The 20,193-nt window shown below is 34.5% G+C and overlaps 2 protein-coding genes across 4 annotated transcripts; both read left to right on the forward strand.

Moving 5' to 3' along the window:
- The first annotated feature begins 1,451 nt into the window (after window positions 1-1,451).
- LOC127090964 (auxin-binding protein T85) lies at window positions 1,452-19,848 on the forward strand. 3 transcript variants are annotated; one of them, XM_051029448.1, is made up of 6 exons: window positions 1,452-1,539; window positions 1,572-1,689; window positions 1,812-1,918; window positions 3,157-3,360; window positions 4,550-4,617; window positions 4,848-5,134. In XM_051029448.1, the coding sequence occupies exons 2-6, from the start codon at window positions 1,587-1,589 to the stop codon at window positions 4,951-4,953; spliced, it is 588 nt and encodes a 195-aa protein (XP_050885405.1). In that variant the 5' UTR covers window positions 1,452-1,539; window positions 1,572-1,586; the 3' UTR covers window positions 4,954-5,134. The 3 variants fall into 3 exon arrangements, with proteins under 3 accessions (XP_050885405.1, XP_050885404.1, XP_050885406.1); XM_051029449.1 differs by adding an exon at window positions 19,830-19,848 and having other exon boundaries at window positions 1,474-1,689; window positions 4,848-4,964; XM_051029447.1 differs by having other exon boundaries at window positions 1,459-1,689.
- On the forward strand, window positions 5,428-7,327 carry LOC127090963 (probable galacturonosyltransferase-like 4). Its single transcript, XM_051029446.1, has one exon. It carries the CDS (start codon window positions 5,738-5,740, stop codon window positions 6,797-6,799), a length of 1,062 nt encoding a protein of 353 aa, XP_050885403.1. The 5' UTR covers window positions 5,428-5,737; the 3' UTR covers window positions 6,800-7,327.
- Window positions 19,849-20,193: the final 345 nt, after the last annotated feature.

A 20,193-nucleotide genomic window follows, 5' to 3' on the forward strand; every position in this document is an offset into this window, starting at 1 on the left:
ACGGTATTTGACCGAACAAAAGGTTGGTTTAGTGTTGCCGAGTCCATGGATCACAATGAGGGCATGCCAATGGGACAATACATAGTCGAATTAGATAGAGGTTGGTGCGACTGCGGAAGGTTCCAAGCCTTTCGTACCCCCTGCTCCCATGTCATAGCGGCGTGCTCAAAGGTTCGAAGGGATCCATCCTACTTGCTATCTGAAGTTTACAAAGTCGCCAGCCTTTCAAATGTTTATAAAATTAGTTTTTCAGTAGTGGCAAAAGAGGATTATTGGCCAGAATATCAAGGGGACATCGTCTGACACAACGAAGTTATGCGAAGGAAGAAAAAGGGTCGCCCTAACAGCACCCGGATTCGAACCGAAATGGATACGGCGAACAAAATGGTTAGACTATGTAGTTCATGCCGTCAACCAGGTCACAATCGTAATAACTGTCCTAGTGTTGGAACGAACACAACCAGATAAATTCAGATGTACCTCTGTTGCTATATATGGAAACTTAAATTTATTTCAAAGTACCTCTGTTACAATATATGGAAAATTAATTTTACTTCATAGTAGACGTCTGTGACGAAAAGACAGTTGTTCATAAAAAATAACACAAACAATTAAAACAACTAGAATACAAAAACTATGCGATTACAACCATCAAAACAATTTTGAACATGTACTGCATCATCCTACGAGTGTCTTGGTCGGTCTTAATATCCACTCATTCACGCACTTCTCCGTTTTGGTTGAACGTGGACACAAGCCATTGTATTCTTCTAATCCGTTCACCCTCTCCAATTTCTCCCTCTAACCAACTATACAACGTCCGATTAAGACGTTCAAACGTATCTGTGTTCCAAAGTCGAACCTGTATCGGAGCCGCAACGACAGAAAATATTACATCAGCATTTCGTTTCTGAATGTATGCAGACATTGTTGAAACAAAGAAAATTAAAATTGATGGTTGAACTAGACTAGGAGATGAATTTGAGTGAAATAACTGTATGCAAGGTGATGGTATTTATAGAGGCGGAAGATGAATTGGACAAAACGTAGGCGCCAGTTGAAGTGGCACCCACATGACACACACATAGGCGCCACAAAAAGTGGCACCTTGCACACAACACACACACTAAGGCGCCATTGCCCTTGGCGCCTCCTTTAGGAGGGCCAAACAGGCGCCACATGCATTGGCTCCTCCTTTAGGAGCCCAATGCATTGGCGCCAATGTATCTGGCGCCTCCTCTAATTTTTTGGGGGGTGCGCCAACTCCCCCGACGCATCCTCTTCCAAAATTGGTTATTTTAGAAATTCTTTTGAAAAGATGATTATTTTCGTATTTTTTTGAAAAACCTGATTATTTTAAAAAAAAATTCAAAAATATTAGCATGCGTGTCATCTAGATTAGATATATAAATTTAATAAAAGTAAATAAAATAACAAAATATATTTTAGCAAAAAAAAGTAAACATTTAACAAAAAAAAATGCAGGAAAATTCTCGAATTTCTTCGAAGTAAGAAGCGTGGTGCGCAACGGGAATCTTCAGAAACTGTTCCAACTAACAAAGAAAAGAAGAAGAAACTGTTCAAAAATGGTAGAACGTTTTTTGATCGTAACTTTGTTGCTTAGCCTCATCTCATTTTCTTCAACAGTTTTCGCTTCTTCTCCACCATGCTCCTCCATCAGTATCACTGGTTAGTCACTACTTCTCATGCTTAATTTTTGTTCCCTTTTCAATTTTTCTGAAAGTTGCTATTAGGTTTTGCTGAATTTACATTGTTATTCCTTTTCATTTTTGGAATCAACAATCATGCAGGGTTGCCGCTGGTGAGAAATATCAGCGAGATTCCTCAGGATAACTACGGTAGAGCAGGTCTCTCTCACATAACTGTTGCAGGTTCAATCTTGCATGGAATGAATGAGGTATCCAACTTTGTTTACCTTTTTCATCATCATTCCCTAAAAACATTTAAGCATGTGTTTGGTTCTGTGTTGAAAAAAAATTGATTATGAGTAAATTGATTAAGTAAAATTGATTCCGACTAAAAGTGAGTTGAAGGTAAAGTGGTTTATGTTTGGATAAATTCTTGTAATAAGTGATTTGAATAGTAAATTTCGGTGTAAAAATTACGTTTACACCCAGAAATTACATATTCTAGTTTCAAATAGAATAAATTTTGAAAGCAAAATCAATTCTAATTGAGAGCAACTAAACACGTCAAAATCAATTCTACACATCGAAAATCAATTTTAAGTACTCCAACATTTAAACCAAACATACACTAAGTTCATAAGTTAGTATTGTTAGTATAATGTTGGCGGTATTGCAATCCGTCCGGTCCAATTTTTGAAAAAATGGTTCAACATTTTCTTCGACTTTGTCGTGACTACAACTTTGTAATTTTGTTTGACATAGAATAACAAATGTACAATAATAGAATAGAACATGAAGTTATTACTAAAATATTGACATTATGCAAATAGGCGGTCAAGTTGTCTTGCATGATAGGTTCAAGTTGTAAATGTAGGAAGGAGTTAAGTAGTTAACAAAAGGAATGACAAATTTGGCCCAATTTGGATTACTTTCTAGTTAATTGGAACTTCTCAAGACCGGATACCAAGTTCTAAAAAAAAAAACTTATGTGGGAAGTTGTTATTTAGAAGACTCATAGTTCATTGCAACATTATTTCATCCTGTTGGACTTTCCGCCTTAATTGCGGTCTGCCCCTAGTCGCCTTAATTGTGGCTCTTTGGCTTGTCTCATTGCATCCCCTAACACTTTCACTGTGTTAGCTTTGAAGGGGTGGATTTAGTCCCACATTGCTTAAAGATATGGTCTGTGTTGTGTTTATAAGTGGGGGCAATCCTCACCTTACAAGCCGGTTTTGTAGGGATGAGTTGCCCAACCCAAATTCTGAGACATCCTTTTTTTTTCTACGTGTGCTTGTTGAAAACTTTATCCAAACCGGGTCTATGTGCCACACTTGTGCTCATGCCTTTTGTTTATTGGAATAGAAGATTTGTTGTTGATAGTTACACTATATTTTCTAGTTAAGAAAATCGATTATTTAAATTATAGCATCCTGTTTTTGGAGCATTTGTGTGCTCAATGATTTGTTTGTACAATATAATTTTATTGAACGTTTTCTGGAACAAACAGGTTGAAGTATGGCTTCAAACATTTTCACCAGGAACGCACACCCCGATTCATAGACATTCTTGTGAAGAAGTTTTTATTGTTCTCAAAGGCAGTGGCACTCTTTATATTGCATCAAATTCACATATGAAATACCCCGGAAATCCGGAGGAGCACTTTATCTTTCCAAATAGCACATTTCATATTCCTGTTAATGATGCTCATCAGGTAAACTATTTAAGTACTGTGAGATTTCTCCAGCTTGATTTAGATTCGGGGGTGGGCGGGATTTGAGAATTGTATCTTATGATCTAAGTAGTTTAAAAGCACTCTTTATATTGCATCAAATTCACATGGCAAATACCTTGGAAATCCCGAGGAGCCCTTTATCTTTCCAAATAACACATATGCATTTCATATTCCTTAATGATGCTCATCAGGTAAATGCTTTAAGTACTGTGAGATTTCTCCAACTTGATTTCGATTAGGGGGTGGGAAATTTGAGAATTGTATCTTATGATCCAATCCTGTTAATAATTTCTTCACTACAATTAAATAGTTTAAAAACACCTTTTGATGCATGTGATGTGCCTCATATATTAAAAAGATATAAAATTTAGAATGACAAGATAACAAACAAAAAATAGCAAACACATTCTTTAGTATCATTATTGAGTATGGGATTATGTGTTTTAAATAGAACAAAACAGTGATATGTTTTAAACAGAACAAAACAGTGATAAAGGGACAAGATGTTGTGGATTCTAGGATCTTTGTCCACATGTGCAATTTGAATATTGTAAAATTTAGAATGTATCTGTAAGTAGTGCATACAGTTGTTGCTGAGTAAAACAAAGATAATGATAACTTGATAAAGAAAGGTTGTAATGAGTGTTGTTATGTTTTGCTAACAGCTTTGCTTTAGAGTTAGGGATGCCACAGGTTTAGATTTTAAATTTTTATTCGAGAAAGTATAGCAGGCCGGCATGCAGAGTTGACCTCACCTTGTCAATTGTGAACTTTAACTCGGGAGCTGATTGAAAGAGTATAAATTCTGGTTAGGTCTATTATGTGCAGACTTCAGATTCAAATGTTGTCCAAAGAAATGTAAGTTGGTCATAGTGAAATAACTCTTGGGAGTTTGTTAGGAACTTCGTTCCTAGTTCCATCTTCACTGCTTGTATTCTACTCTAACCCATGATGAAAAACACAATATCCTAAGATTGTTTAGAATATATAAAGTAATGCATGCTCAGTACGATGGATAAATATTTACAACATTTCAGCGAGCATTAGCAAATAAATGATGCATATTATTTCTTTAAATAATTAACAGCATTACATATTTTGTACTTGTTCTTCGGTGACAGTGTTCCCTTGTATATTTTAAAATAATCATGAAGAACATGTTTTGCAGCTTTGGAACACCAATGAGCATGAGGATTTACAAGTTCTAGTTATAATATCTCGTCCACCAGTTAAAGTGTAAGTGACCTCTATTCCCATTCTCCTTGGATTTCATACTTTACAATGTTTTTCTTTTTATCATAAGTTTGTCTTTTCTCCCGTTTATTTATTGAAATAGCAACAGAGGTTTGGATTTCGGCGCTAGCATTCTTTACCCATAGGCCACAACTACCGGACTATCTCTTAACAATTCTTTCTCCTGTTTTTTGTTGCTCATTAATCCTTATGTATGTTTTTGTTTTTATTAGGTTTACATATGATGACTGGTCCATGCCTCATAATGCGGCGAAGTTGAAATTCCCCTACTATTGGGATGAGCAGTGTTCTCAAGAACCATTGAAAGATGAACTATGATTACAGTCAAGGTTTTTGCACTTAACACATATTTTATTATAGAGATTTTCTATTGCTGTAAAGCTTTCTTAATATCAATATCGAAAAGTTAATAGTGTGGTCATCCCAAAATCAATGTTTTATTAATAGACTTAATTTCTATTAATCACTTTAGTAAAAAAAAAGAAACTTTTGCGATCAAGGCTGCGCTAATCTCACTTTTGATGAAAAAGATGTTTGAGTTTTGATAAAAAGTGATGAAATAGATATAGAGTTGATGAAAAAAATCCTTAAACATTTATTTACATGCATCTAAAAATTTATTCACCCAAATCTGAAAAGAAGGAAAACTAAATTAGAAAGGTAATACTATAAGACATGATAATGATTCAATAAAACCAAAAAATCTCAATCTCCAACTATTTAGGGAAAAGAAATATGGAAGCTATATACAAATCTCAATAAAAAACACAAAAGTAAAGGGAGATTCTAAATTCTAAATTCTTAATTGTACAAAAATTTATACGACAGTGACAATAGCAACAAAAATGGCAAGTCTGTTTGATATTAATATCTATCTTATTTATAATATCCTCCGAGAATTATTCTCATCCCTACAATCCCACCAACCTCACACAAACGTCCATTCATTTTCTCTAACCTCCCTCCAAAAGTTTTTTCAACCACTAGCATACGGAAAAACAGAAAAAAAAACAGAAGAAGAAATTATGGCTCCAACTCTTTCACCCCTCCCTGCTTGAGAAAATCTTGGTTTCCTCCCTCATTAAAGTAAAAAGGAGACAGGATGGTCTTTGGAAATTCACCACTCCATGGCCTCCTGTCTTTCCTCTTTCTCTTCTTCTCCTTCTCTCTCCATCATGTCGCCACCGCAATCACCGTCACAACAACTTCTATCCACCTCGATGTCATTCGAAAGCCTGCCCCTGATGTCCCTATATTCAGAGAAGCCCCCGCATTTCGCAATGGAGACACATGCAACAAAGAAAGCATCCACATTTCCATGACATTGGACTCAAATTATCTCAGAGGAACCATGGCTGCTGTCCTTTCCATTTTGCAACATTCAACATGTCCTGAAAATGTTGAGTTTCATTTCCTTTGGGCAAGGTTTGAGCCTCAGGTTTTTCTAAGCATAAGATCAACCTTCCCGTACCTCAAATTCAAGATTTATCGCTTTGAATCCAATAGGGTACGCGGTAAAATCTCGAAATCGATTCGTCAAGCATTGGATCAGCCTCTTAACTATGCAAGGATATACCTTTCTGATATTCTCCCTCTTTATGTCAAGCGAGTTATATACCTTGATTCTGATATTGTTGTTGTTGACGACATTGCAAAGCTATGGGAGGTTGACTTGCAGGGCAAGGTATTGGCTGCACCAGAATATTGTCACGCGAATTTCACCGACTATTTCACGGATTTGTTTTGGGAAGATGTTGAGCTATCCCGTACTTTCGACGGTCGGAAACCGTGTTATTTTAACACGGGGGTGATGGTTATGGATGTGGAGAAATGGAGAGAAGGAAGGTATACACAAAAGGTGGAGCATTGGATGTCAGTGCAGAAACGAAAGAGGATATATCATTTAGGATCTTTGCCACCTTTTCTCTTGGTTTTGGCCGGGGATTTGAAGAGTGTGGATCATAGATGGAATCAACATGGACTTGGAGGTGATAACCTTGAAGGAAAATGTAGAAGTTTGCATCCTGGTCCTATTAGTTTGCTTCATTGGAGTGGTAAAGGAAAGCCATGGTTGAGATTGGATTCAAGGAGACCTTGTTCTGTTGATCATCTATGGGCACCTTATGATCTCTATCGTCCAAATACTCATTCTTTGGAAGAATGAGTTTTTATTGAGAAAGAGAATGTGAGTGGAGGGTGGGGAGGGGAGGGAAGGAGAGAAAAAAAATTCAACTAAATCACACATTATTTATAAAAGGGAGAGTTAGGGGTGGAAGAGATTAAATAAATAAAAGAGTTGAGTAAGTTTAACTCTATACTTTTGTTAATATATTTTTTATTTATTTTTAATTTAGTCCTTTCAAAAAGGACATTATTTGAGAGAATATATTGAAGAAAACTAGAAAGGGAAACACAGGGACTAATTTGCAAAAGTCTTTGTTCAAGGGATCGATCTGCCTACAACTCAAGAAGCCAATATAAATAAATATATACAGTACTTGGAGCAGTGTTGTTTATGTGTGTTTCTTCTTTTGTTTTCTGGGGTTTGAGGGTAAATAAGAAAATTCCTTGGGCATTGGTTGTGTAGATGATAGTATCATTTGCATCAGTGACTGGTTGCCGGATCGATGAACCTCGTCCAAAATTAAGTGTCTGTGAAAAATGATATCTATGAATTTTTAATATTTTCTTATTATTTGGATAGATTTTGTACATTTCTTGTCCAGCTCAATTGCTGGTAAAAGATTATACCTTTTCAGTTCTTGTTTTTGACTGAATATTGTGCGTGTAATTTATATAGTTATGGTCTATAAAATTGATTCCAAAAATATACACACACCTATAGTAAATGTTTAAAACCTTGAAAGTTGAAAGCTTAATCCAAACATGAAGTTCAGAAGACAGAAAGTGCATGATTACAGTTTTACAAATTTACGGTATCACCATGATTCCACAAATTTAAGGTAGTATTTTAAGAATTTTTGACTGTCTTGCCATGTTTTTGGAGGAAATATACTAAAGTACCATTCATTTCCTAATATATACCAAAAACTACTCTCGTTTAATTTTTTTTCTCGTTTTTGTTACAAAACAATCTCCACTGCTTTGGCGGAAGCTCGTAAATAATCTAAGAATCAGCTATTGAATGAGCGACAATGTATTAAAAATAAGACATTGAATGAGTGATAGTGTTAAATTTTTTTTTCTTTCAAATTATAATTGAATAATAAATTTAATATTAATTATTTTAATTAATTTAATTAATATAATCATTTGTAATTATTTATATTTAATTATCTTTTTAAATAATACAAAATAAAAATAATTTTTTAGAATTAAGATTATATTTAATAAATAAATAAAATAATAATAATACAAATAAAATATTATTGAAAGCAATATTTATTTATTTATGTAATAAAAAAAATACACTAAATTTTCATTTAGCCTTGATTTTGACCCGGTTGATAAAAACTTTGGTGGATTCTACATGCATGAGTTTGTTCAATTCAGATAGATCTTCTATGATTTTCATCAACATTTGTTGGTCGAGTAGAAGGTCTCGCGTTATTCGTGAGATCCATTAATTGAGCGGTCATTTTATCATTTAATAAGTCCATTGTCGCCGCACTGTCATAACTTAATCTGGTTCCTTCGTTATTCCAGTTTGATTGAATAATATGTGGCATTGAGTTATGCATGTAGGAGATGTAGGGTTGTTGGTCTTGGGATGAATTTTGGGTGAAGGTTTGTGAATGGTAAAAAGAGATTTGTGGTTGAGGTGTTTGGTAGTTGTGTTCTTGTGGGGTAGGTTGTGAGAGTGAGTATTGGTTATAGTGGGTGCTAGATGATGTTTGTGGTTGAGTGTATGATGTTGGGGGAATATAATTTGGATTTTGTTGTTGGGTGTTATATGCGGTTGAGTTAAATGATGAGTATTGTTAATGGCAATGTTGCTTTGGATATAAGGTTGTTGTGTTGGGTTGAAAGGTTGTTGGGTGTTACATTGCTTTGGATATAAGGTTGTTGTGTTGGGTTGAAAGGTTATTGGGTGTTACATGTAGGTTGTTGGATGTAAGTGTTGGTTGATGGTTTGGTGTGTTGGAAGTTTGAAGATGTGGGTTGGTTACGAGGGTCAACTAGTAATCTATTTTGTGATATATACAAATTTGACACAGATCTATATGGATCCATTTATTCCCTACTGAGTTTACATTCGTTTGGCATGATATCTCCTTGCAAGACAGTGTTGCGTCAATTTTGCCATTGATGACGCTCTTGTCTATAATGGTCTTTCCAATTTGGAAATTTACATTGGTCTGACGTTTGATTTGTGTGGTACTCCTCCATGGACCTAGGTGGATCCGAAATTTCTTGTTAAATCCCAAATTGGAGTTTAATCTTATCTGAATGATGCATTTCAACAGTAGTGAAACAAATTAAAAACGTTGTTGAACTCCACATGTCACTTTCAGTTGGATCCTCATCTTCAAGTCCAAGATATGACATCCATAGAAACTATTACACAGTAGTGAAAAGGATTAGTTAAAAAAATTTATAAATAAATTTTAAATATTAGTAGTATAATTCTTGAAGTTATTACATCATCCGCTTCGAAATGATCAAAGAACATCCGATATCCAGGAGCACAAAGATGAAAAGGTTTTTTCCTTATTCATCCCATATGCGGACCACCTAAAAAAGAAATAATTATTAAAAAATACCTAGAAAAAATATATCTAAAAAAATAATTTATTTTATACGTACTTGGTCGCATATGGAAACTAGAATGGATTGAGATTTGTTGGTGACAGTCTTGGCATTTTGGACCCACCCCAAACTTGAAGTAAAACTCCACAATCAACAAAATTATGCACTTTTTTTAGCGCATCAACACAAATTTATGTATAGATGCGCTAAAGTAGCAGCGTCCCAACTATATCTACCTATTTTATTTATGTCTCCTTAGCCTATTATGACGAAAATCAAATTTGCCATAATTCAAGTATGCACCGAAACAAGAAAGACCGTCCAATAAGCACACATATTAGAACATTTTAAATTTGCACAAAGTAGTTGTGGGTGATTTTCAAAACATAAATGAAGTACTTGTAGTTAGGGGTGTGCAAAATAACCAATAACCATGAACCAAATTCCTATCCAAATTAATCTAAACTTTAAAACCCAACCCAAAATTATATTTTGAAATTGGTGGTCCATTTATCAAATTAAAAAAAAAACGGTAAATATTGTTACAAACCGGATCAAGTAAACGGTTACCATTTTTCAATAATCATTTCAAATCAACCCAAAACACAAATTTCAGAATCCCTAATTCTCAAAAATCCAATTTTTTTTCATCTTTTTTTCTCTTCATCATTCTTCAAATTTCAAACTCTAATCCTCTTTTGTATCTTAATTCTCCAAATCACAATCATGGGGTTATCGAAATAGTTGTAAAACCGACAAAATTGTTCTTCAAATCCGACGAGCTCGTCCTTCAACAACGCCTCTAAGATCGCTCTTCTCACACTAACAAGTGTTTCAGGTTTAAGTGAAATTCTTCTTTGAAGCTTTAATTTTCACTTTCATCTTTGACTCAGTAGAAACAAATTAATTGTAAAATTATGAAATCTGTGTTCCCTCCCAAACTCATCAAAACCTGCATCGTATGATTTTTCAGAAGTTGAAACAAAGATTGTCCGGTGTATCTTCTACCAAATCCCTACCCTAACCCTTTCTTCTCAAACCCTTCAACTTGCAACTCAGAATTAGGATTTTAGGGTTTTATGGAATCATCTCAATCAAAGCTTTGAAGTAAGTCTCTCGACGACGACATTGATTCCCCTAAGAGCTTCAGTGTGAGTACCATCCTACTTTCCAGCACAATGCCTTTATTCTTTCTGTGTTATTGTATTGATTTTGGAAATACCAAATTCAATATTATCAATTGTTGAGTGCATATAAGGATGAGTATAATGCAATTGTTGAATTATTTTTTATTTCTACAGACAGGTGTCTTTTGTGTCATTGCTGACAATCTCATCAAGGGAGAGGTTTACAGTAGCTATATTCAAGTATTCATCTCTATCTTCTATTTGCTTAGCCCATAATTTGTTATATCATTACTTTGTCACTCATAATTTTTTTGCTCCCACTTTACAATCTCTAACATGCCCCAATTCAAAAAATTGCAGGAACACTTGGCTCCTAGTGGATATCTTAAATTACGCTGTGAACGAAAACTCTAATATAAAGGATTTTTCACTTCAAGCTGTGTATGATTCATCGTCGCCCCGGTAAGAGTTTCCTTTAACTTTCTTACAATCTCTCCTTTAAATTTCATTAAGTATTGTTATTCACTTTTAAAATGAGTTATTTTACTCTAGTTTTTGAATTCACTATTGATTGTGATCTTTGGAACTTTATCTTCCCATGTGAGTTTCATGTTAGGATTAGTAACACTGCCACAATTTTTCCCCAAAATGGGCACTTGTGCTATAAAGTTCAGTGCAAATGCAGGCATCCCAAGCGCTTTTGGTGGACGTCCCCAACGTGGCTTAATTAGCTGTTCATTATGGCTTGAACGACAATAGAAATTAAACAAAATAATTATTGCATATCTAGAATACAATAGGATATAAAAATGAAGTAGATTCTAATCAGAAAGGCATGTTGAATTAGCATATGTACTTAAAATGAGTTGTATACAACAACATTAACAACTTACTAATTCAAATATGAAGAAACTCCAAGTTCAAAGTTCGATTGAGGGAATGCTTTAGGGATGTTATCACTCTGTATCTTTTTAGGACGACCACATCCTCGTTTGCATTGTATAACCTTAGAGGGGGGGGGGGGGGGGGGTCTTTGTTGGTTTCTTCGAAAAACTTATCCATTAGGTTAGGCGCTAAGGAATTGATATTAGAAATCTTAGTTTGTCCCTTATGGCCATGATAACTTTGCTGAGGTAGGGAACATTCAAACTTAGCACTTAGTGCCCTTCCTTTTGCAACAACTCGGTTAATGACGGTTTGGTTAGATATTGATGGTGTAATATCAGCAATGGGCCTTCTTAAACTCAATAAAGTGGGTGTCAATATGGTATGATCGATAGTTATTGGGAAATGAGAAGATTGTGTTGTAGTATCTTTAGAAAAAATGCAGATGTATGACTATTGGTTAACAATTTGTGTTGCTTAATAAAAGTGTAGAAGGTAATAATTTTCATTACAATATTCAACTTACAATCTACTGTTACATTGAAAAACAGTTTGAAATCCTTTACTGCGTGTTCACACCAAAAGATATGCTATGTACCGTTACATTGAACTTTGTTAAAATTTTAAGCAGCAATTTTGATGCAATATGTTTGTGTCCAATGCGAGTTGCTTGATGCAGTTACCATGTGATGTAGTAAGTTGTTTACAATGTGTTGTCATGCAATAGGTTTGTTGACAGAAAAATAGACCACAAAAATCGAAAGCATGTCAAATGGTGTGAATGTTCATGCCTTTTTAGGATATTTGTTCATGGATCTCACACCATAAAGATTGATGTTAATAACATTGTGACTGGTCATTAAAAAGACCATGAGGTGGTTCACAAACTTTACTATAAAACATAAATTGGAGTTGTGGATAAATGTAAATGTTTGTTTTAAAATAAAGTCAATTGTGTGTTTTTTTATTGTGTTTTTTTATCATAATTTGTTTTCCTATTTTTAACAGAATCAAGATGACTAATGTTGGTACAACTTATGCAACATCCAAGAATACAGTTTCAACCCCTCCACCTACAATCTCTAATGAAATGCCACCTCCTCACACTAAGAAGCGAAGGAATCGTTCAGAGGTTTGGAAGCATTTCATTGTATCGTCGGAAGAAGAACAAAAAGCTTCGTGCAAATACCGTGACACGAAAATTAAGTATAATAATGGAACTAGTTCCATGCATGCTCATGTATCGAAATGTCTTGTTTACAAGAGGCAAAGGACATCATCTTCTACGACAAGTGTTGAAGAACATGTTGGCTCTCCTTTAATTGTCAAGTTTGACCAAGAAGCCATTAAAAGAGCAATGGTTAAGATGTTCATAAACATGGAGATTCCTTTTCGGAAGGTTGAACATGAGTCTTTTCATGAATTTATGAGTCTCACATCACCAAGATTTCAGATTTGTTCACGCACAACACTAGCGCGTGATGTCTTGAAACTATGGGATAGTGAAAGAATGATTTTGAAAATTTCTCTCTCTCTGAATTGTCGAAGAGTTTGTCTCACTACTGATATGTGGACTTCTTCTTGTCAAAAGTTGAGTTATATGTGTGTGACAGCCCATTTCATTGACAATAATTGGCACTTACAAAAGAAGATTTTAACTTTTTGTCAAGTCACAAGTCATATAGGGGATGCTATTTGTGCAACAATGGAGATGTGCTTGAACAGTTGGGGGTTAAACCACGTGCTTAGTTTGATAGTTGATAATGCTTCATCTAATGATGTTGGGGTTGAGCGTCTCAAGAGAAGGCTTTTGTCTAGGAATAGTTTAGTTATGAGTGGAAACCATTTTCATATGCGATGTTGTGCGCATATATTGAATTTAGTCGTGAAAGAAAGTTTGAAAGACATTGATGGCTCTATTGGTAGAATCCGTCATGCTGTGTGGTATGCTAGATCTTCTCCTGCGAGGCTTGCTAAATTCAAGGCATGTATTGATGAGGAAAGCATGTACTATAAAGGTTTAGTTTGGCTAGAGGTTGAGACTCGTTGGAACTCAACATACTTGATGTTAGTATCCGCATCAAAACATGAGAGGACCTTTGAAGAATTAAGTTTTCGAGATAAAAAGTATGTGAATGAGTTGACAAAGAAGGGGAAAGGTGTTCCGACAAAAGAAGATTGGAAGCATATTAATTTAATCATCCCATTCTTGAAGTTATTTTATGATGCTATCTTACACATATCGGGGTCATCTTATTTGACAAGCAATATTTATATGTTTGAGATCCTGGGTATTGGAAAGAGCATTGTGGATATGTGTGCGTCTGAAGATGAGCATCTACGTTCAGTAGCTCAAAAAATGAAGAAGAAATATGATAAATATTGGGGAAATCATGAGAAGCTTAACATGTCGTTGTTGATTGCTCTAGTATTCGACCCTAGGCGCAAGATTAGATTGGTCGATTGGATGGTAAGGCGATATTATAATAAGGATGATGCTGACGCCTTGAAAGCAAATTTAGAGTCTAGCTTGAAATCTATTTATGAGGAATATTGTGTTGGATTTATGCCTCCTCAAGGTAATTCAGATGAGTTGCAAGTTTTTGGTGGTATTAGTGATCCTTATGGAACTGCTGAGTTCTATCTTTCAGAAGGTTGTGACAATACGGATAATGAGTTAACTACTTATCTTGGAGAGAAGTTAGAGCATAACATGGAGATAAATGTTCTAGACTGATAGAAAGTGAACTCTGGCCGATATCCCATCCTTTCAAACATTGCAAGAGACATGCTGGCTATACCTATAAGCACAGTGGCTTCTGAATCTGCATTCAGTACAGGAGAAAGGGTGTTTGATCCATATCGCAGCTCATTAACACCTACAACAGTCGAAGCGTTGATATGCACCCAAGATTGGCGCAAAGGAACATCTTCCTCCTTGATTACAAATGAAGATTTTGATATTCTTGAGAGATTTGAGCAAGGTATGATAACTAAGTATTTTCGCTAATGTATTATTATTTATTATACTTGAGGCATAATGAAATCTCTTTATAAAGTAATTCTATAAAACATATAAAGAGATTTCATTATGCCTCAAGTATAATAAATAATAATACATTAGCGAATATACTTAGTTATCATACCTTGCTCAAATCTCTCAAGAATATCAAAATCTTCATTTGTAATCAAGGAGGAAGATGTTCCTTTGAGCCAATCTTGGGTGCATATCAACGCTTCGACTGTTGTAGGTGTTAATGAGTTGCGATATGGATCAAGCACACTTTCTCCTGTACTGAATGCAGATTCAGAAGCCAGTGTACTTATAGGTATAACCAGCATGTCTCTTGCAATGTTTGAAAGGATGGGATATCAGCCAGAGTTCACTTTCCACCACTCTAGAACATTTATTTCCAGGTTATGCTCTAACTTCTCTCCAAGATAAGTAGTTAACTCATTATCCGCTTTGTCACGCCCTTCTGAAAGATAGAACTCAGCAGTTTCATAAGGATCACTAACACCACCAAAAACTTGCAACTCATCTGAATTACCTTGAGGAGGCATAAATCCAACACAATATTCCTAATAAATAGATTTCAAGCTAGACTCTAAATTTGCTTTCAAGGCGTCAGCATCATCCTTATTATAATATCGCCTTACCATCCAATCGACCAATCTAATCTTGCGCATATGGTCGAATACTAGAGCAATCAACAACAACATGTTAAGCTTCTCATGATTTCCCCAATATTTATCATATTTCTTCTTCATTTTTTGAGCTACTGAACGTAGATGCTCATCTTCAGACGCACACATATCCACAATGCTCTTTCCAATACCTAGGATCTCAAACATATAAATATTGCTTGTCAAATAAGATAACCCCGATATGTGTAAGGTAGCATCATAAAATAACTTCAAGAATGGGATGATTAAGTTAATATGCTTCCAATCTTCTTCTGTCGGAACACCTTTCCCCTTCTTTGTCAACTCATTCACATACTTTTTATCTCGAAAACTTAATTCTTCAAAGGTTCTCTCATGTTTTGATGCGGATACTAACATAAAGTATGTTGAGTTCCAACGAGTCTCAACATCTAGCCAAACTAAACCTTTATAGTCCATGCTTTCCTCATCAATACATGCCTTGAATTTAGCAAGCCTCACAGAAGAAGATCTAGCATACCACACAACATGACAAATTCTACCAATAGAGCCATCAATGTCTTTCAAACCTTCTTTCACAACTAAATTCAATATATGCGTACAACACCACATATGAAAATGGTTTATACTCATAACTAAACTATTCCTAGACAAAAGCCTTCTCTTGAGACGCTCAACCCCAACATCATTAGATGAAGCATTATCAACTGTCAAACTAAGCACACGGTTTAACCCCCAACTGTTCAAGCACATCTCCATTGTTGCACAAATAGCATCCCCTATATGACTTGTGACTTGACAAAAAGTTAAAATCTTCTTCTGTAAGTGCCAATTATTTTCAATGAAATGGGCTGTCACACACATATAACTCAACTTTTGACAAGAAGAAGTCCACATATCAGTAGTGAGACAAACTCTTCGACAATTCAGAGAGAGAAAAATTTTCAAAATCATTCTTTCACTATCCCATAGTTTCAAGACATCATACGCTAGTGTTGTGCGTGAACAAATCTGAAATCTTGGTGATGCGAGACTCATAAATTCATGAAAAGACTCATGTTCAACCTTTCGAAAAGGAATCTCCATGTTTATGAACATCTTAACCATTGCTCTTTTAATGGCTTCTTGGTCAAACTTGACAATTAAAGGAGAGCCAACATGTTCTTCAACACTTGTCGTAGAAGATGATGTCCTTTGCCTCTTGTAAACAAGGCATCTCGATACATGAGCATGCATGGAACTAGTTCCATTATTATACTTAATTTTCGTGTCACAGTATTTGCACGAAGCTTTTTGTTCTTCTTCCGACGATACAATGAAATGCTTCCAAACCTCTGAACGATTCCTTCGCTTCTTAGTGTGAGGAGGTGGCATTTCATTAGAGATTGTAGGTGGAGGGATTGAAACTGTATTCTTGGATGTTGCATAAGTTGTACCAACATTAGTCATCTTGATTCTGTTAAACATAGGAAAATAAATTATGATAAAAAAAACACAATAAAAAAACACACAATTGACTTTATTTTAAAACAAACATTTACATTTATCCACAACTCCAATTTATATTTTATAGTAAAGTTTGTGAACCACCTCATGGTCTTTTTAATGACCAGTCACAATGTTATTGACATGAATCTTTATGGTGTGAGATCCATGAACAAAATCCTAAAAAGGCATGAACATTCACACCATTTGACATGCTTTCAATTTTTGTGGTCTATTTTTCTGTCAACAAACCTACTGTATGATAACACATTGTAAACAACTTACTACATCACATGGTAACTGCATCAAGCAACTCGCATTGGACACAAACATACTGCATCAAAATTGCTGCTTAAAATTTTAATAAAGTTCAATGTAATGGTACATAGCATATCTTTTGGTGTGAACATGCAGTAAAGGATTTCAAACTGTTTTTCAATGTAACAGTAGATTGTAAGTTGAATATTGTAATGAAAACTATTACCTTCTACACTTTTATTAAGCAACACAAACTGTTAACCAATAGTGATACATCTGCATTTTTTCTAAAGATACTACAACACAATCTTGTCATTTCTCAATAACTATCGACCATACCATATTGACACCCACTTCATTGAGTTTAAGAAGGCCCATTGCTGATATTACACCATCAATGTCTAACCAAACCGTCATTAACCGAGTTGTTGCAAAAGGAAGGGCACTAAGTGCTAAGTCTGAATGTTCCCTACCTCAGCAAAGTTATCATGGCCATAGGGGACAAAATAAGGTTTCTAATATCAATTCCTTAGCGCATAACCTAATGGATAAGTTTTTCGAAGAAACCAACAAAGACCTCCCCTCTAAGGTTATACATTGCAAACGAGGACGTGGTCGTCCTAAAAAGATACACTATGATAACATCCCTAAAGTATTCCCTCAATCGAACTTTGAACTTGGAGTTTCTTCATATTTGAATTAGTAAGTTGTTAATGTTGTTGTATACAACTCATTTTAAGTACATATGCTAATTCAACATGCCTTTCTAATTAGAATCTACTTCATTTTTATATCCTACTGTATTCTAGATATGCAATAATTATTTTGTTTAATTTCTATTGTCGTTCAAGCCATAATGAACAGCTAATTAAGCCACTTGGGGACGTCCGCCAAAAGCGCTTGAGATGCCTGCATTTGCACTGAACTTTATAGCACAAGTGCCCATTTTGGGGAGAAATTGTGGCAGTGTTGCTAATCCTAACATGAAATTCACATGGGAAGATAAAGTTCCAAAGATCACAATCAATAGTGAATTCATAAACTAGAGTAAAATAACCCATTTTAAAAGTGAATAACAATACTGAATGAAATTTAAAGGAGAGATTGTAAGAATAAAGGATACTCTTACCGGGGCGATGACGAATCATACACAGCTTGAAGTGAAAAATCCTTTATATTAGAGTTTTCGTTCAAAACGTAATTTAAGATATCCACTAGGAGTCAAGTGTTCCTGCAATTTTTTGAATTGGGGCATGTTAGAGATTGTAAAGTGGGAGCAAAAAAGTTATGAGTGACAAAGTAATGATATAACAAATTCTGGGCTAAGCAAATAGAAGATAGAGATGAATACTTGAATATAGCTACTGTAAACCTCTCCCTTGATGAGATTGTTTGCAATGACACAAAAGACACTTGTCTGTAGAAACAAAAAATCATTCAACAATTGCATTATACTCATCCTTATATGCACTCAACAATTGATAATATTGAATTTAGTATTTCCAAAATCAATACGATAACACAAAAAGAATAAAGGCACTGTGCTGGAAAGTAAGATGATACTCACACTGTAGCTCTTAGGGGAATCAATGTCGTCGTCGAGAGACTTACTTCAAAGCTTTGATTGAGATGATTCCATGAAACCCTAAAATCCTAATTCTGAGTTGCAAGTTGAAGGGTTTGAGAAGAAAGGGTTAGGGTAAGGATTTGGTAGAAGATACACCGGACAATCTTTGTTTCAACTTCTGAAAAATCATACGATGCAAGTTTTGATGAGTTTGGGAGGGAACACAGATTTCATAATTTTACAATTAATTTGTTTCTACTGAGTCAAAGATGAAAGTGAAAATTAAAGCTTCAAAGAAGAATTTCACTTGAACCTGAAACACTTGTTAGTGTGAGAAGAGCGATCTTAGAGGCGTTGTTGAAGGACGAGCTCGTTGGATTTGAAGAACAATTTTGTCGGTTTTACAACTATTTCGATAACCCAATGATTGTGATTTGGAGAATTAAGATACAAAAGAGGATTAGAGTTTGGAATTTGAAGAATAATGAAGAGAAAAAAAGATGAAAAAAGTTTGGATTTTTGAGAATTATGGATTCTGAAATTTGTGTTTTGGATTGATTTGAAATGATTATTGAAAAATGGTAACCGTTTACTTGATCCGGTTTGTAACAATGGTTACCGGTTTTTTTTAATTTGATAAATGGACCACCAATTTCAAAATATAATTTTGGGTTGGGTTTTAAAGTTTAGATTAATTTGGATAGGAATTTGGTTTATGGTTATTGGTTATTTTGCACACCCCTATTTGTGGTTTAAACTTTTTAATTTGATGTCCATCAAGACATGTACTCAGAATAAACTTTTTATGTTTAATATTATTAGTTTAAGAGATGTAAGAAATAATAAGAATCACAATTCTCTCTATTTCTTCCATTTTTCTCGAGAAATGAGGGACTATGTTTGATATATATATATATATATATAATATATATATATATATATATATATATATATAATATATATATATATATATATATTATAAAACGGTGGCATGAATTTTATAGTATTTGTTGTAAAAAAAGTTATTTTTACTACTATTTGAAGTAATTTATATTCGAGTTTTTAGTTCATTTGTTAGTCCTATTAAATTAGAATAGTCTTATATAAAGAGATTAGTGCTTGTAAATTTAACATATTTGAAATATATTATTCAGTTTCATACCTGGTATCACGAACAATATTATTCAGTTTCATAACAAAAATCATAGTTGTCTTAATTACAGTTTCTTTTTCAAAATCCCAACGTCCTTAATTGTGGTTCTTTTTTCAAAACACTAATCACCTTAATTGCGGTTCTTTTTTAAAACCTTAGCCATCTTTGAAAATAATGTTCATCAACGACACTGTTCATAATAAAAAATACTATTCACTGTCGGAAACATTGTTCTACAACACTGTTTATTGCACTGCCATTGTTAACTTAAAAAAAAACAATTGAGGGTTGCAGATCTCTTTACCACTAATTTGCTGGTTCTTTTTTTATTCTTATGAGTCAGACCCATTCGCATGATATCCATCAATATGTCAGAAGGAGAATTGGTTCAACTCAACAAAGATGAAGTGGAGAGGCTGAGATCCCTCCTTAGTAAGTTAGAGAAACCAACAAGTACTTCTATGTTGGTACATTTAGGTACGTTTTCGTTTTCACTTTCTCTTGGTAAGTTTCATTTTTCTTTTGGATTTAATGCATCAGATAAATCATTTACCCAACATTAGATACTGGATTCTGGAGCCACTAACCACATGACACCTTTACCCACACACTTTTCTACTTATTCACCATGTCCTAGTAACAAAAAATATCCATGGTACCCTTATAAGTATAGCTGGACAACGAGATATCCAAATAAGCCCATATAT

Source organism: Lathyrus oleraceus, chromosome 6 (genome assembly GCF_024323335.1).
Source record: "Lathyrus oleraceus cultivar Zhongwan6 chromosome 6, CAAS_Psat_ZW6_1.0, whole genome shotgun sequence".
NCBI classification, from domain to species: domain Eukaryota; kingdom Viridiplantae; phylum Streptophyta; class Magnoliopsida; order Fabales; family Fabaceae; genus Lathyrus; species Lathyrus oleraceus.

What these genes read in the sequence shown, in the direction of transcription:
- LOC127090964 (XM_051029448.1), top strand. Translation starts at nt 1,587, where the DNA reads ATGGTAGAACGTTTTTTGATCGTAACTTTGTTGCTTAGCCTCATCTCA. An exon ending in CTCCTCCATCAGTATCACTG is followed by an intron (nt 1,690 to 1,811) that starts GTTAGTCACTAC and finishes ACAATCATGCAG; the next exon opens with GGTTGCCGCTGGTGAGAAAT. An exon ending in CTGTTAATGATGCTCATCAG is followed by an intron (nt 3,361 to 4,549) that starts GTAAACTATTTA and finishes CATGTTTTGCAG; the next exon opens with CTTTGGAACACCAATGAGCA.
- LOC127090963 (XM_051029446.1), top strand. Translation starts at nt 5,738, where the DNA reads ATGGTCTTTGGAAATTCACCACTCCATGGCCTCCTGTCTTTCCTCTTT.